An 18,357-nucleotide genomic window follows, 5' to 3' on the forward strand; every position below is an offset into this window, starting at 1 on the left:
ATTAAATTTTATTTCTGTGGCTATCAATGGCTATCCACACTGCTTGATAAAAAGTAGTTTGAAAATGGGTGTATCACAGCAGTTTCAGAATGCATACTTCACAGAAAGACAGCCTCCAGAATCTATTCTCAACAGCACTAGAGAGATTCATTAATGGAAAGGACACTAATAGAGATTTAACACTGTCTGGAGATAAGGAAATGATTAAATTAACGCTCACGGCACTGATGAATCTGAAAGTGACACCTGAATGTACCAGTTATTGATGACATGGGTTGTGAAGAGTATGGAGTGCCCTCTAGTGAGTAAATGAAATATCACACCAGCTCTTACAGAATTCTAGTACACTAATATCTCTTGTCATATAAATGATGTAATCATCAAGTGGTAAATTAATCACTTAGGTTGAGGTACTATCCAACCCATCTTAATTTACTTTCAATCTGTACCTCCTCCTCCGACCCCACTGCCAGCCTGACTACCTTTCACGTGCAGTTATTCAGCCGGTGAGTTTAAACCCGCTGACCTTTAGGGTGGCAGCAGAGCACTTTAACCACTGCACCACCACGGCTCCATTTAAACCTCAGTCACTCCCAATAGCACTCTTCAAACAACTGCAGGATGGCCTCTACTTTCTTCACTTGGCAGAAATTACAAGAACACCACTAACTTTTATTAAATCAACACTTTTTAAGCATTCTTGATCCTTGGTAGCATTTTAAAAGACTTACCTCTATAAAACCTTTCCTCTCCACATTGTTCATGGGCATTTCTGACTACTTTCCTCTGCTCTTTCTTAAACAATGGTGTTTCTCAGGGTCCTGCCCTAGACGTATGCTCTCTCTATTCCCTGAGCAAAGGCTGCTGATCTCCCTACCTCCAGTAGGCCGTGGCCAGCCCCCAACTCCATTTTTTATACTATAGAGGAAAGATTTATTTTGAAATAACTAGCATTAAAAACATACATTTCTTGCAGAAATAAACAAGTAAACTAAACAAGCAAAATAAAATTTCACACTCCTGATACTTAATAATTTGATGCATACTCTAAAACATAAAATCTATGAACTCCTGATTTAAAATTTCTCGATGGCTGCACCCTGTCCTCAGGATATGGAAAAATCCAAACTCTTAAATAATATTTAAAATAAACTTCATCGCCTAGGCCCCAATTTCCTATCCAACCTCATTTCTTGAAATTCTTTGTACTTACTTCACTTAACTGCCATACCCTTTGCTTCATCTCTTATTTTCGAGGCCCTGTGTGTACATAACCTGTTGCCACTGAGTTGATTCCAACTCATAGTGACACCATAGGACAGAGCAAAACTGCCCCACAGGGTTTCTAAGGAGTGGCTGGTGGATTCAAACTGCCGACCTTTTGGTTAGAAGCCACAGCTCGCTGTAGCTCTTAACCACTGCACCACCAGGGTTCCTGTGTATACACAGTTCTCCTTTTAATCCCACCTTTCTTTCCACTTCCCCTCACCTCTCACTGCTACTGCCAGAATTATCTGTCTAGTTCTCTCTTACTCCAGCTATAGGTATTGTGATTGATAGCTCAAAATCTGTTCCACCCCAAAATAATTAATCTAAGCCAACTGTAGTGATCTCATTCATCTTGCCAGTTACTGGATGAGGAATGACTAGATTCTGACAAACAAGACAAGAGGCTGGAGAGCTTCCAGGAAAAAAAAGGTTTCTGCAGCCCCTAAGGAACATAAAACACAAGAGACTACCTTCTCTTCTTCCTTTGGATGATGTTCTCAAATGCTCAAAACTGCTGCAACCATTTTGCTACCAGTCTAAAGACAACAAATTTCTTTATTTTCTAAACCAGTTAAAGGCAGATTTCTGTTATGTGTAGCTAAAAGCATTCAAAATGATAGCAGTAGTTACTAACTCTTCAGTTCCCACTTAAGACATCCCTTCCCCTAGGAAAAATTCCCTAACACATTCAAAACCTGCCACACTCCAATGAGTTCCCATAGCACCCCATCATGCATGTTACCAGTTTTCTAAATGACTATGCAGTACAAGTTTTGGGGAGCAGTGACTAGGTAATTCAAGGTCTTGTTCCCAGCATCTAGCTAAGAGTACTCAAAAAATAACTGAGAACTAAATGAATGAGTAGTGTTGTAAAAACAGCTTGAGGGGCAGTGTCTGACCTCCTCCAGCCCCATAAAGGGGAAAGAGAACCAAGATCAACAGTGCAAGGCTAACTCCCATGAGGCAGAGACCAGACAAGCTTCCTCTCTCTGCCATCTTTACAAGTTCTGACACCAACCATCCCCCCCACAGCATTCTCTACTGGGTTTGATAATTCGCTGCAATGGCCACACAGAACTCAGATCATACTCATGATTACGGAGTTTATTAGGGAAGTAAGAGCTACAACTCAGGTTCAGGAACACTCAGGATACACTTATCCCATCAGGACAGCCTCTTCCCCACCGCGCTCGCAGGCTGGGTTCGGGGCGGCGGGGAGGGGGGAGGCACAGCTAACATCTTAGAAAACCTAAAATCATAAAAAAATGTTTGATGCCTCCAAATCCTTGCCTGCTTAGTATTATCAAAGACCAGGCTTGAGAGAGGTAGTACCCAAGACACAAACTGAGATCTAGATCCTTCCCTGCTATCACTCAGTTGTATGGCTTTTGAGAAAATTACTTCATCTCTTTTTCCCCAATACTTGCTCAATTCCTATAAAAAGTATGGACTACATTACTAGTTCTGAACTTCCACTGGTCACTAACAGCAGGAATTCACGATGCTTCTGAAAAAGCATCACATACTAGTAAATGTAAGTGGTCTGCAAACAATCTGAGCAGAAAATAAGACTGCGGTCTTGGAATCTAAAAATATATTACATGAATTATTTAAGAAATTCCATCTCTCTTTTCTATTGTTCTTTAATAACACTACATCTGTTGTCTATCTTTAATACTTATTGATTTAACAGCTGGTAGTCGGTTAAAGGATTATTTTACACCCTAAAAATCACTTTACAAACTGGGAAAAGCTAACATTAGTTCATTGTTGGGTCAAAATACCCTGGTTCTGACCAGTATTCTGTGGGAGTCCAATTAGAGAACCACTAAAAGAGATGAGCTCACAAGTTCTCTCCAGTCTTCTGAAGACACATGTGTACAATATGTTCTGTATTAAAGTCTCTCTGGAATATGCAATGCTACACTCGAATTAAACTGATGAAATGCTAAGAATGGTAAAGCCTTGCCTCCTTAAAATGCCAAGTGTTCCTTTTGGGGGTCAACGCACAGCAGGCTCAAGGGAAGGGAGGAAGAAGGAGAGAAGTTTCAATACAGAGATTTTCTTTTCTATCGGCCTGTTAGTTAAAACTTACCTCCTAATTTCTGGGATATACAAGTTAAAAAAAATTATTTATATATAACCTCACCTTAAGACAGCTTTTCTCTCATAAATTTTTTCCAGGTATTGAGACTATCTGAATTTCTTAAACTATTATATATTTAGGAAAATAACAGGTTTTAGACATTAGAGCTTAAAGCAGAACACAAAAACCCTAGACATATTCAAATTTAGTGCAAATGGTACTGAACACAGCCACTTCACCTGTTCCATAAAAAATAATTACATTTCAGTTTGTCAAAATAGTTCATATTTCAATAAATTAAAAGAGCTGTACTTTGACGATACCAATTCCATCATACTTACTAAAGTGTATCTGGAGGACCAATAATAAGGACTTCCCATCGATAAAGATCATTGTCATCTATTAAACCTGCTGAAAAGCCTTCCACTGGATTTTTGTTGAGTTCTGTAGAAAAAGAAAAATTTGATCAAAACTTTTAAGCACGTAACTGTCACCCAACAGATAAATTACAGAACACGAGCAAAAATGTTATAAATTCTAAACCATCAAATGGATATACCTTGCAAAGAAAATGCTACCTAATGGCCAAAACATTCAAATTTCCGTAACACAAGGAAGTCACAGTTAAACTATCCAGAAGATCCATTTCAACAGCCCCTCTCCCTTCTGCCCTGGTTTCCAGCCAGGTTCTGACCCTTCTACGTAGCCCTCTAGTGGCCCTCTAAGGGAGCTTGTAAAAATGCATGCCCCAGAGATACCGATTCAGAGGTGTCAAGAGGGAGCCAGATATCAAACCAGTACTTCCGGTCATTCTTAAGCGGCAGTCTTTAGAGCACACCTTAAGAAACACTGACAGAGTGCCTAATACCTTTTCACTGGAATTTGCTGAGCTTATCCAACCTTCATTTATACTAATATTCACATGTATTAGCTATTTTTGAAGCACCCTCCATAATCCTGATGACGCATTTCTACAGTTGGTGTTCACGTGTGGCCCGTTAGACTCTGAGCTCAGAGAGAACACAGACAGCCCCTTCTGTCCTGCCTGTGTGTGCTGACTCCTCTGCCAGCCACGGATTCCAACACAGAAGAGTTGCTTAATAATGACAGTTGGTGCCTACAGGAGTGGCAGTGGCATCATGAGGTTCTTCTCTTCTAGAGGGAGTGCACTGGCATGGATGGAGAAAGATGGTGATGGGGGACAAGACCAGGGGCAAGAGACCAGTGGTAATGAAGTGGGGAGACAAAGGCCAAAGTGCCCTTGAGTCCTTTCGGACTCACAGTGACCCCATGTACAACAGAACGTAACACTGCCGGGTCCTACACCAACCTCACAAATGTTGCTATGTTTGAACCCATTGTTGCAGTCACTGTGTCAATCCATCTCGTTGAGGGTCTTCTACTTTCTCACTGACCCTCTATCTTACTGAGCATGATGCCCTTCTTCAGGGAATGGTCCCTCCCAAATGTCCAAAGTACGTGAAATGAAATCTCGCCATCGTCACTTCCAAGGAGCACTCTGGCTGTACTTCTTCTGAGACAGACTCGTTAGTTCTTTTGGCAGTCCATGGCATATTCATTATTCTTTGCCAATACCACAATTCAAAGGACTCAATTCTTCTTTGGTCTTTCTTATTTCTTGTCCGGCTTTCACATGCACATAAAGTGACTGAAAATATCAAAGCTTGGGTCAGGCGCACCTTAGTCCTCAAAGTGACATCTTTGCTTTTCAACACTTTAAAGAGGTCTTTTGCAGCCGATCTGCCCAATGCAATACATCATTTGATTTCTTGACTGCTGCTTCCATGGGTGTTGATTGTGGATCCAAGTAAAATGAAATTCTCTAACAACTTCAATTTTTTCTCCCATTATTATGATGTTGCTTATTGGTCCCATTGTGAGGATTTTTGTTTTCTTCATGTTGAGACGTAATACATACTGAAGGTTGTGGTCTTTGATCTTCATCATTAAGTGCTTTAAATTCTCTTCACTTTCAGCAAGCAAGGTTGTGTCATCTGCATATCGCAGGTTATTTATTAATGAGTCTTCCACCAATCCTGATTGTCACGTTCTTCTTCATACAGTCCAGCTTCTTGGATTATTTGCTCAGCATATGGATCAGTAAGTGTGGTGAAAGGATACAACCCTGACACATACCTTTTCTGACTTTAAATCATGCAGTATGTCCTCGTTCTGTTTGAACAACGGCCTCTTGGTCTATGTACAGATTCCACATAAGCACAAATCAAGTGTTCTGGAATTCTCATTCTTCACAATGTTATCCATAAATTTGTTATGATCCACACAGTCAAGTACCTTTGCACAGTCAATAAAACACAGGTAAACATCTTTCTGGTATTCTCTGCTTTCAGCCAAGATCCATCTGACATCATCAATGATATCCCTGGTTCTACATCCTCTTCTGAATCCAGCTTGCATTTCTGGCAGTTCTCTGTCGATGTACGGCTGCAATCACTTTTGAATTATCTTCAGCAAAATGCTACTCGTGTGTGATATTAATACCGTTTGATAATTTCTGCATTCTGTTACCTCACCTTTCTTTGAAATGGGCACAAATACGGGTCTCTTCCAGTCAGCTGGTCAAGTAGCTATCTTCCAAATTTCTTGGCATGAACAAGTGAGCACCTTCAGTGCTGTATCTATTTGTTGAATGACACAGGAACCATTAAAAGAAGATGGAAGGAATATACCGAGTCACTGTACCAAAAAGAACTGGTCAATGTTCAACCATTTTAGGAGGTAGCATGTGATCAAGAACCAATGGCAGTGAAAGAAGAAGTCAAAGCTGTACTGAAGGCAGTGGCAAAAAATAAAGCTACAGGAATTGATAGAATATCATTTGAGATGTTGCAGCAAACAGATGCAGAACTGGAGGTGAACTGCATATATTTAAATATATAATTTGGTAAGTATTAACATACGTATACTTTTATGAAACCACCACCACAATCATGATAGTGAAACATAAATATCCATCATCAACAAAAAAATATTATTTAATTTACGTACCAGGAGAGCTAAGTGCTGACTGGCTCGAAATGGGAAATGGAGATAAAGCACATACAAGTGGGGAGAGCGGTTCAGAAAGGACTTCCCGCATGTCTGAACAGGTCTGTAATTCTCATACAATTCCTGCCACCATTTTGAAGGAGCTTAATCTAATGACGAAAGTAAGTGTAATGTAACTCAGACAGCTATGAAAGACTGGTAACTGAGAAGATATTAATTCTTTGAGGAATCGGGGTTGTGTTATTTCAACAACTGGGACTTAATGCTAAAACATGCCTGTGCAACGTGGAGATTGCCAAAAGTGAAAGCTTATTTAAACACGAATGGCTTTTCTCAAAATCTGAGAACAAATGCTTTTTAGCCATCTAAGATTTTTGCCTAATACACAAAGTAAACTGCTATAAATAACTTGTTTTAAATCAGTAACTTGTTTTAAACTTGCTAAGTGAAAGAAGGCAGATACAACAAAACATAAGAAATGCATTTTTACTTTTAAACAGCTATTCTAAATCATAAAAAAATAAGTTATCGAAAATGCAGACATTAAAATAGGAATTACACTTTAATCTTATGCATTTATGCATGCATGTATTTCAGATATACTGGGCACTGGAAAAGAGCTGAATGAGAAACTAGCCAGATTTTTGCTGTCAATTGAAGGATGGACAATTATTTTCTACACTGCATTAACTCATTTCCAACTTTTTAGATGAACACTATTGCACAGACCACTTTCTCCAACACTGTAAATAAGAGTCTTGTGTGAAATTCTGTAACGTACCCAGAAATTACCTAGTTGCATTTTCCATCCAGTAGAGTTATGCAAGTCCAGTGGCGTTGCATAAATGTAAGTGGGTAGGTTCTGAAATTAGCATATATGGTCAAAATTACACTTTCTAAGTGCCCTTATGCTTCCCACAAAGTATATTATTGCTTTTTCATTTTTGTCAATACATCATAAATTCTCGAAATCTTTTGCATACTCTCCATGTTTTTCTCCTACAGGCATGATTGTGTCTACTACTTGTTTCACATAAGTAATGCAACTGCAATGTTGAAGAATGTCCAGCATCTCACTTTTCTAAAAGCTTTTGCCCCTAGCATAGATCCTCACAGATTTAATATACCTGTATTAGGTAGGCCATTACCATGCCTTCCTGCTCCATAAATGTTTCCTTCAAGGTCCAGTTCAAACACCATCCTCCCTCCTCCATGAGGCCTTCCCTAATAATTTACCAAATAATAATCTTATTTTGACTTCTGTTGAACTTCTATCAATTATACTTTTAGTCTCACTATATCATCTGGCACTCAACTATCATCAGCTCCTAATCCCCAGAAAAGTATCAGGTAATTACAATGTGTAATAAATGGAGGAGCACCATAGAAGCGTACGTAACACAACCCTGAAGAGTCAGAAAAGACTTCCAAAATAAAAGGAAACATCTGAAATACGACAAAGGATTTGGGTGGGAGGAGGTGCAAGGTTCACATAGAGCAGCATGTACAAAAACTTGAAATATGAAGATCAGTACATGACTGATAAAAAAGCAAGGGAGGGGTAGTTGAAACAAAACACTATTGGATGCTGCACAGCAAAGGGTCTTTAGAAGAAGCCATGTAGGTTTGAACTTTACACAGAGGGCAATGATAAGCCTTTGAAGGGTTTTGTTTTTGGTTTTTGAAACTATGGGATGACTTCATGAGATTTATATTTTTAAAAACCAACTTTGCAGCGTGTGGGGGGTGACATAAAATTAAGGTCATATTGAGGACAAAGAAACCAAAAATGGAAGGGAAGCTATTACAGTAACACTGGAAAGTATAAAACAGGATATTTAGGAAATAAAATCAGTCAACTGAACTGAACTTCATAATATGCTGGTTAAAGTAATAGGTCAAAGATGGTGCACTCTGCTTTGCTGTGTATATTCTCAAGAACAAAAAAAAGATGCACAATTCCTCAAAAAGTTCAACACAATTACCAGATGATCCAGCAATTCGATTCCTAGATACATATCCGAGAAAACAGAAAACATGTCCACACAGGAGCTTGTACACAAATGTTTTATGGCACCATAATTCAAACTAGTCAAAAGGTAGAAATAACCCAAATGTCGATCAGTGGATAAGCGGATAACCTGTGGTATATACATACAGTGGAATATTATTCAGCTACAAATAAGGAATGAAGTACCGATACATTCTGTAACTGGGATGACTCTCCAAAACATGATGTTAACTGAAAGAAGCCAGACACAAAAGGTTATATATTGTTATGATTCCTTTGATACATTTAGAATAGGGAGATCCATATAGACAGAAAACAGATTAGAGGTTACTAGGGATGGGGAAGGGGGAAATATGGTGTGTTTTTATGGGGTGATGAAAAAGTTTTGAAACTGGACAGAGCTGGTGGTTGCACAACGTTGTGAGTTGTACTTTAAAATGAGTGACTATGTTATGTGAATGTCAATTCAATTTTTAAAATAATAGACTTTTCTGTGCAAAGTAACTCAGTGGAGTCTGTTCATTCACCAAAACAAGAAACAAGGCAGAAGGTACAGTTTGAGGGGCAAGGAGAAGAAACGGTGATGGGTTTAGTTTCAAATGCCTATGGGCATAAATATATTGTTTTAAAAAGAAATTTGGGCAACGAAAAAGAAATATAGACTCAAGATAGTCTTCAGAATACTGTTGATAAGACTGTTGACCCAAGGATGAGTATAAATGTACATTGTAGAAGATCTACCTGAATAAAGCCTAGAGAATACCAACATGTTGGGGATATAAAAGAAAAGAATGCAAAGGCAACTGAGTAAGAGAAACTAGAGAAATAAGAAAACCAGAAAAAAGTTATATTAAACAAGCCAAATGAGATACATTTCAAGGAGAAAGTAGCCAACGTTACAGAGACCCGTTACAGACATGTTGATTCCAACTCACAGTGACTCTCTAGGACACAGCAGAACGCCCCGTAGGGTTTCCAAGGAGTCACTGGTGGATCTGAACTGCCCACCTTTTGGTCAGCAGCCTGAGCTCTTAACTACTGTGCCACAATGCTACATACTTCTCAAGAGAGGGTGTACGTTCAGTCTGGAGGCCCTGTGTGATACAAATGGTTAATGTGTCTGGCTCCTAACTGAAAGGTCAAAGTTCAAGTCTACATACAGGCACCTCCTAAGAAAGTCCCTGGCCATCTTTTTCCCAAATATCGGCCATTAAAAACCCTCTGGAACACAGTTCTACTCTGACACACATGGGGGCAGACATGAATTGGAGTTGACCCAATGGCAACTGGTAATAAATAGTAAATGCAGCCCACTGGGTTCGGTAATAAGAAGGCCAAGTCTGCTCTAGGCATCAGTAGTTTCAGTGTAATGGTAAGGCTCAGGCCATGCAGGCAACACTGAGTTAAAGGAAGATGAAGTACAAAAAACAAGTGGAAATTTTTGCTACAAGTTTGACAGTGAAGGGAAAAGTGTAGTAGCCACAAGTAGATGAAATTCAAGAGGGGTTTTTAAATGTTGATGGTGACACCTCACACTACATTCAAATCCAGACGGACTGCAGATACTGTATAAGTAATAAAACATACTTAAAATACAGAAAAATTTATTAATCTAATCATGGGTGGTGGCAATCTTCCTAATTAGCACGACACAAAACCCAACAGTCACATTACACCACAAAAAATATTTTAAATGCCATACAGCAATAAAGCTAAAATACAAACGATAAGACTAAGACAATATCCACAATATAAAAGGCGAAAGTCTAATATCCCTAGTACAAACAGAGCTGCTGCAAATCAAAAGAAAAAGGAAACATGGAAAAAGTACAAATAAGCAATAAGGGGGAAAAAATGGAAATGGCTAACAAACACACAAACCTAGCCTGCTAAAGACAAATATTAATTCCGATAAGTATATTTATACCTGAGTTTCTATTCATACGCCTAAGGTATTTGATAGATGCCTTGACAGAGACAAACATAAACATGTTTTCTGAATGATACCTGGAGAGACAATCAGAGTTGGAAAGAGCTAGAAAGATCTACCTTTCCCACAAAAATCATGAGTGCTAAAATATAAAATTTTAAAGTTTGAAAAAGCAGACAAAACTGATCAACAGTGTTAGAAATCGAGACAACAATATTTTTCTTTTTATTTGGAAAGAAAGTGGGGGTAATATCTAAAAGGAGCTATGAGAGAATTCTGGGGTACTTGTAATGACAAGCAGTACATTACATGTATACACTTTTCAGTATGTATGCTGTCTTACGCTGGGTTCTCTAGAGGAACAAAACCAGTGAAGCATATATATAGAGAGAGAAAAAGACAGAGAGAAAGGGAAGATGAACTGATTTCACGGAAATGGCTCATCCAGTTGTAGGGCCTGGCAAGTCCCAGATCCGCAGGTTGGACCTCAGGCTGGAGGCATCTCCTGACTCATGTGGTTGCAGGGGTTCATGAACCCAAAGTCAGCAGGTCCGATGGCAGGCTGCTAGCTGAGGTCAGAAGTCAGAGGATGCAGGAAAGAGGGCTAGCAATGCCAGAACATGCATATATACTGGATGCCACCCTCAAGGAAACTCCCCTTTCAAATAACTGGTTGCTCAAATTTCCTTGGCTGCTTCACATTAGATCACGAAATGGAAGATGATTACATAATGTCTGCCAAACCACTGAGAGAATCATGGCCTAGCCACGATGACCTATGTCTTAGACTGGGTTCTCCAGAGAAGCAAAACCAGTGACGAGTCTATATATAGGGAGATAGTTTAAAAAAAAAAAAAAAAAAGACATATATCAAGGAAATGGCTCACATAGTTGTAGAGACTCGAAAGTCCCAAATCCATGGGTCAAGCTGGAGGTTTCTCCTGACTCACATAGGGGTTGGTGAACCCAACATTCAGAGTGCAGAAGCTGACCAATTCCAGGACTGGCAGGCAAGCTACTAACTCAAGTCCCAAAAACCAGAGATCTGATGAAAGGAAGCCAGCTGCAGGATCCAGCAAGCCTCATCACAAAGTCCACCTATATTAGATGCACGTCATGCTCCCTAGAAAAAGTCTTTTCCACTGATTGGTTATTCACAGCAGACACCCATCTTATTACATCAGGTCTCATCATCAGAGTGATTACATATTATATGACCACCAAACTACATCTTAACTGCCAAAGCACTGAGAATCATAGTCCAACCAAGTTGACACACAACCTTAACCATGACAGTCCACCCCTTGTCAACCTGGCACCTGTACACATCTCCTTTAACCATACACAGTCGCTGAATAAAGACAATTATAAAGTCATACTTGTGCCTAATGTAAAACAACCAACACGTGTACAACTAAAAATGCACTAGCCCCGTTCACGTATTTTATACCTGAAGAAAACAAAAATATTTGATGCACATGTACAAAGAAGAAATACTCGTAACAATTACAGTCCTCAATTCTGCAATTGGCCATGTGGTTCTAACTGATATTTAGAACTACCATTTTCCATCACATATTTCATTATTTCCTTTGCCCTCAGCAAGCACCTAAGCTGGTCGTGCTTCTTTGCCTGGTGAGGTGACCCAAACCTTCATTCCTGAAGGGTCTGGGCCATCAGTAGTCATGTCAGAATTAGGTTGCTGTAGTTTTCCTTTGACTTTAATCACAGAGCATGGTAGTATTAAGAAATGTCCTAAGGGTCTCCTGCATTACTGTAATATCAATCAGAATTCCTCTTGGTAATCAGGATAAATCACATCAGCCAATATGGTAACTCCCTTCTTTGCCTGTTGATCCAAGGCATAAGGAGCCCAAAGTGGCCAGGTGGCATTCTTAATTTCCAGTTCAGTGGAATCAGTGATGTGCCTCCAGGTGGGAACATTCTTCTGTTTGGAACTAAGACCTCTAGATCTGCAGAGCATAGAGTCACAGGAACAGGAAGCAAAAATTTTGCAAGGGTAACAGTGAGTGGTGCCACTCCCATTTCCACCCCTTGATTCCTGGACCCATGAATCTTGGCTATGGGAGAAAAAGCATCATATACTGGATGCTGGTTTAGAGCATATACAGCCTCCTGCAGAACACTGCCCCAACCATGCAAGGTGCTGACAACTAGCTGGTGCCATAATTGTATCTTTAGAAGGCCATTCCATCATTCTATCAAGCCACTTGCTTCAGGATGATGGCAGAACATGTTAAGACCAGTGAATTCCATGAGCACGGGCCCACTGCCACACTTCATTTGCTGTGAAGTGAGTCCCTTGATCTGAGGCAATACTGTGTGGGATGCCATGACAGTGGAAAAGGCAATCTCTAAGTCCAGGGATGGCAGTTTTAGAAGGAGCACTGTACACAGAAAGGCAAATCCATATCCAGAGTATGTGTCTATTCCAGTAAGAACAGACCGCTGTCCTTTCCATGATGGAAGCAGTCCAATATAATCAACCTGCCACCAGGTTGCTGGCTGATCACCTCGAGGAATGGTGCCATATCAGGAACTCAGTGTTGGTCTCTGCTGCTAGCAGATTGGGCACTCAGCAGTGCCTGTAGCCAAGTCGGCCTGGTGAGTGGGAAGTCCATGTTGCTAAGCCCATGCGTAACCTCCATCCCTGCCACCATGGCCATTTTGTTCGCAAGCCCATTCCACAGAATGCGTCATCCACTGTCTGTACAAGAGAGCTTCACAGTAGTTAATAACGCTGATCTATGATGGTACAGTAGTTAAGCTCTCAGCTGCTAACCAAGAGTGGCTGGGGAAAATGGATGACTGGTTTCCACAGACATGTCATCCTATCCACTTGATTGTTAAAATCCTCTTCTGCTGAGGTCACCCTTCGGTGAGCATTCACATGAGACACAAATATATTCACTTCTTTGGCCCATTGAAAGAGGTCTATTACATACCTCTTCGTCTCCAGTTTCCCAATCACATTACTTCCAAGTCCCTGACCATCCAGCCAAACCACTGGCCACCGCCCATGCATCGGTATACAACCTCACATCTGAACATTTCTCCTTCCAAGCAAAGTGAAAAATCAGGTGCACTGCTTGAAGTTCTACCCAGTGGGAGGATCTCCCCCTTTCACCACAGTCCTTCAGGGAGGTCCCAGAAAGGGGCTGGAGAGCTGCCTCCATCCACTTTTGAGCAGTGCCTGCATTATCGTGCAAAACCACCTGTAAACCAGGTACGGGTTTTTTCTTCCTCAGCCAAGCTCTTAACCACTGCACCTCAGAGCCAGTATCCGGTAATCCCTGAAAGTCTGATTATTTCTTTTTGCCCAATAAACAGTCTCTCTTGTAAAGGATCATATATCCCTTTCGGGAAGGCTGGAAGAAAGATTAACAGTATAAATTTTTGACAGTGTAGTGAGGTCCTTCCTAAAAGGGACCCAGCCTCCCCTGCATTCAAGAGGTTGTGGGTCTTTAAATTCGCTCAATTCTGGGCACTGAGTGATGGGCCATGAGTCTCTACTCTGGTGATTCTAGTTAGACTGCTGTTCACTTGACCTGGAATTCTTCTGCTTCTACGAATCAAGAAAATATTTAGTAGATTTCCTATTTATTCCACTCCTAGGGATAGCATGACTAAGTAGCCAGCACCGTTAAGTCCACAGGAGTCAGACTATTCTGATTATCGCTCTGACTCCGTTGTCCATTACATTAACCACACCCTCGTGGTCTTTATCGATTGAATGCCACCACTTAAGCCCCTTCCATCATGGGTTCCAATTAACCCCACTGTAGTTAAAATTAAAAAATTAAAAAAAAACCTGTTGCTGCAGAGTTGATTCCAACTCGTAGTGACCCTATAGAACAGAGCAGAACTGCCTCATAGGGCATAGCTCCTCGTGGATTCGAAGTGCTGACCTTTTGGTTAGCAGCTGTACCTCTTAACCACTATACCTGATTGGGTTCCCCCATTCCCATTGTAGTTAGGTGTCTTCATTCAGTTAGGGCAGTTTCCACTGTCAAATGTGACTTACAAGAAACAGCAACCACAGCAGTCTTCAAGGATGCTGTGGCTCCCTTCACAAATTTGTTCCTCACCGTTGTGGTAAAAGGTGTGTTCTCTGGGCACTCCATGGGTGGGTCTGTGGGCCCAACCTGATAAATCTACTCTAACATGCCAGTTTTCCTAAGCCTTTGGATTTCTTCCTTATGGTATACCAAGGCAAGTCTGGCATTTCAACTTGATTTAGTGTAGGCCACTGGTTAATCCATACTTCAGTGCACCAACCAAATAAACTATCAGATCCTTCCCCAACTTCTTGAGCTGAAACACTGAATGAACAATCTGTGCTTAGTGGGCCCACATCAATGAACTCAGACTGATGCAACTTTATGGTCCTTGCACCATTATCTCACATTCTTAATAGCCATTCCAACACATACTCCCCAGGTTTCTATTTGTACGTATTAGAAAAATCAAGCAGCTCTTGCGGAGTATAGCATACCTCCTCCTGGGTCACATTTTATACTTCACATCTTGGGGCTCATGGGGACTTAAGTCTAGTTACAGGTCTAGAAGCAAAAATGGGTGGTGGGGTGGGTCCCAGGGACATTGAGTCATGTCTTCTAAGGTATCTGCCTCAGGTGATGCCCCAGGCAATGCCTCAGTCATCAGGCCCAGACAGTGTGTCAGACAAAAAGTCTTCAGGCACAGCTGGGTTAATGTCATCTGATGGGGTGGAAGGGATAATGGTTTTATGGAACAGGATGGCTCAAAGATGAAGTAATCTCTTCAGATGGGAATAAGAGGGCAGGTTCTGTTGGCAGGTGTGACTCTACAAAATTATGGACTCAGTGTTCCCAACTTTACGATTACCTGCCCGTATGTCCCCATCCCAAGTTTCCTCCCAATCAATGCTCTCACTTTAAAATCAGAAACCACTCGAGGTTGGGAATTTAACTGGTGCTGTAATTCAGCCACTCTTACAGTAAGATTCCGTGTTTGGTTTTCGGTAATATTAGTTCTGTTACAAAATAAATAAATAAATAAATAAATAAGGCTTTCTTTCAGGGCACAAGTGGCTACTTTGAAGACTTGTCTGCGGCGTTTGAGCTGTGACTCTGAAGCCCAGAGCTCATCTCTTTCTTCCACTGCTTTGTCTAACAAAAGTAGGACCAAGAAACCAACCTCCTTATATTTCTCATTCTGACAAAACTGTAGAAAAGTATCAAATATTCAGTCACTTAGAGCCCCAATACATGATGTGCTGGTGGTAATATTTCACCTATTTCTATTGTCACATCACACCATGGATTAGCAGTGCCCTCTTTACTACTGGAGGCAGAGTCATCAGTGCCTTTAACACTTGAGAACCATAGGGATGAGTTTCAGAAAACTCATCCCTATGATTTTGTTCCTCTAAAATCACTCTTGGTATCAAATGTCTTAGGCTGGATTAAACGTGTGCGTGTGCCTGTGTGTGTGTGTGTGTGTGTGTGTGTGTGTGTTGGGTTCGTCAGCCCCTGCAACCATGTGAGTCAGGGTTCTCCTGACTCACATGGTTGCAGGGGCTGACGAACCCAAAATTGGCAGGTCAGGTGGCAGGCTGCTGGCTCACAGGGCTACAGGAGTTGGCGAATCCCCAAATCTACAGGTCAGATCGCAAGCTGCTGGCTCACATCTCAAGAACCAGAGGTCAAAGGATGACAAGTTGGATGCAGGATCAAGAGAGAGCAAGCTTTGCCAGAACACCCATATATATTGGATGCAAGCCACATTCCCAAGGAAATGCCCCTTTGAACTGATCGGCTTCTCAACTCAGATCACAAAATAGAGGATGATTACACATAGTATCTGCCAAACCACAGAGAATCATGGCCTAGCCAAGTTGATGCATAACCTTAACCATCACATATGTTATAGCACAATGTTTAAAACTCAGTAAATCCTAGGGTATTCACATGATTATTACATGAGAGTTAAACATTCAAGTTATGCATCTGTAATCACTACGGGGCAAAGCTGTCCCCAAATCTCAAATAAAAAGAAAACCAAGGACTTGGAGAGTAATGATTTGGACAAGTACTATAAATAATGGAAAATAATACATGAGCTGACTTACTAAGATAGATTCATTGTCAAGAGTAAGACTAAAAGAGAATGGAAACAGCATGCGAAAAGTAAAAGCCTTAAAGTCTTGAATCTGGATGGGAAATATCAGCATAAATTCATGATACAGCTTTAAAATGTTTATTTCTTAGCTCTGCTCACCGAAAAAGTCTGGAAGAAATGACCAGTCCCGTAGCAATGAGCATCTTTAGTGCCCAAAATATGGTCTTCGAATATGATTTATCACTAAAAGGGACCAGAGCTCTTAAGAGAAATGGTTGATTCCAGGTTTGGGGCAGGAAATGCTCCAGGCTCATCTCACATTTACCAAATAAAAAGGAAGCTATCAGATAATACTATGGCCTTGTCAAAAGGACTCAAGAAGTTCCCACTGGTCAAATACTAGATAGGATAATTTGAGTATCAATAAAGATAATAACCACAAAAGGTTGGAATACAATTATGTTTAAAGCCACAAGTTCATAACAGTGATATCAAAAAGAACAACTAACTGGTCATCTTCACAAGATGTTAGTAAACCAGTTCATTATTTTGTTAACAAATTAAAAAAAAAAAAGGCAAAAGAATCAAGATTTATTCTTCCTTTCCTATAGAAAGTGTATCACCATGTAATCAAATAGTAACTACTATCTGATCAAATGAGAGGTTCCTCTGTACAGAAATACTACAGCTAAAAAAAAAAAAATTAAAATATTGCCATTTTGCAATTTTAATCTAGGCATAAAAAGAAAGACAACCAGACATTATGTGCCTCCTGAAAAACAAACCACCACTTATGAAGTGATCTTATCTCACACACAAACCTGAACCTGATCAAGCCTCTAGAAGCTGTTACAATTTACAGGAAATAAAGAAAACAAACATGTTTAAGGACATCTGTGGGATATAATTACCAAAAGCTAACACTGTGTAAAATTCTAAAGGATAATAAGACCAGGAACCTTCAAGCAAATACACTGCTAGAACAAAAGAGAAGGCTGAATTTAAACTTTAAAACTTTTGCTTCAAAATCGTAAGGGAGAAGGGTAGACAAAGATGACAAGATTGGTCGTGACCCACAGTAGATCAGTGCTGTTGTTGTTATAGTTATTCTGCTTTTGTAAAAACAAATTAACTCTGTGCAATGATAGAAAAAAAAAAACAACAATGTAATCAGTGTCACTAAACAATATGTGAAGAAAGTGTTGAATGGGAATCTGACTTACTGTGTACACTTTCACCAAAAATATAATAACATACTCTACCAGACTGAGTCCAGCACAACTAGATGGTGCCTGGCCACCACCAGTGACTGCTCAGACAGGGATCACAATAGAGGGTCCTGGACAGAGCTGGAGAAAAATGTATAACAAAATCCTAACTCACAAAAAAAGACCGGACTTACTGGCTTGACAGAGACTAGAGAAACCCTGAGAGCACAGCCCCCTTTTAGCTCAGTAATGAAGTCACTCCTGAGGTTCACCCTTCAGTCAAAGATTAGGCTGGCCCACAAAACAAAATGAGGCTAAAGGGGCACAACGGCCCAGGGGCAAGGACTAGAAGGCAGGAGGCGGCAAGAAAGCTGGCAATAGAGAACCCAAGGTCGAGAAGGGAGAGTGCTGACATGTTTTAGGGCTGGTAACCAATGGTTTTTTTTTTTTTTTAACCAATGTCACAAAATACTTGTACTAATTGTTTAATGAGAAGCTAGTTTGTTCTGTAAACCCTCATCTAAAGGACAAAAATAAAAAAAAGATTGGTCGTGACCTGATAATTACTGAGACTAGGTGAGTAATCTGTCTACTCTAATAATATTAAAGGCTTGACATTTTGCTCAGTAAAAATAAGCTCTAAAAGACCATTTTTTGTTGTTGTCAGCTGCCATCGAGTCGTTCCAATCACAGCAACTTC

General features: G+C 40.4%; 1 protein-coding gene across 1 annotated transcript in view; it reads right to left on the reverse strand.

Moving 5' to 3' along the window:
- The window catches only part of UBE2G1 (ubiquitin conjugating enzyme E2 G1), a 122,636-nt gene that overhangs the window by 38,501 nt on the left and 65,778 nt on the right, over positions 1-18,357 (reverse strand). The window contains 1 exon segment of the mRNA XM_064270349.1: positions 3,697-3,799. Within this exon segment, the coding sequence (XP_064126419.1) occupies positions 3,697-3,799 (103 nt within the window).

The sequence above is a fragment of the Loxodonta africana genome, chromosome 18 (assembly GCF_030014295.1).
Source record: "Loxodonta africana isolate mLoxAfr1 chromosome 18, mLoxAfr1.hap2, whole genome shotgun sequence".
Taxonomy (NCBI): domain Eukaryota; kingdom Metazoa; phylum Chordata; class Mammalia; order Proboscidea; family Elephantidae; genus Loxodonta; species Loxodonta africana.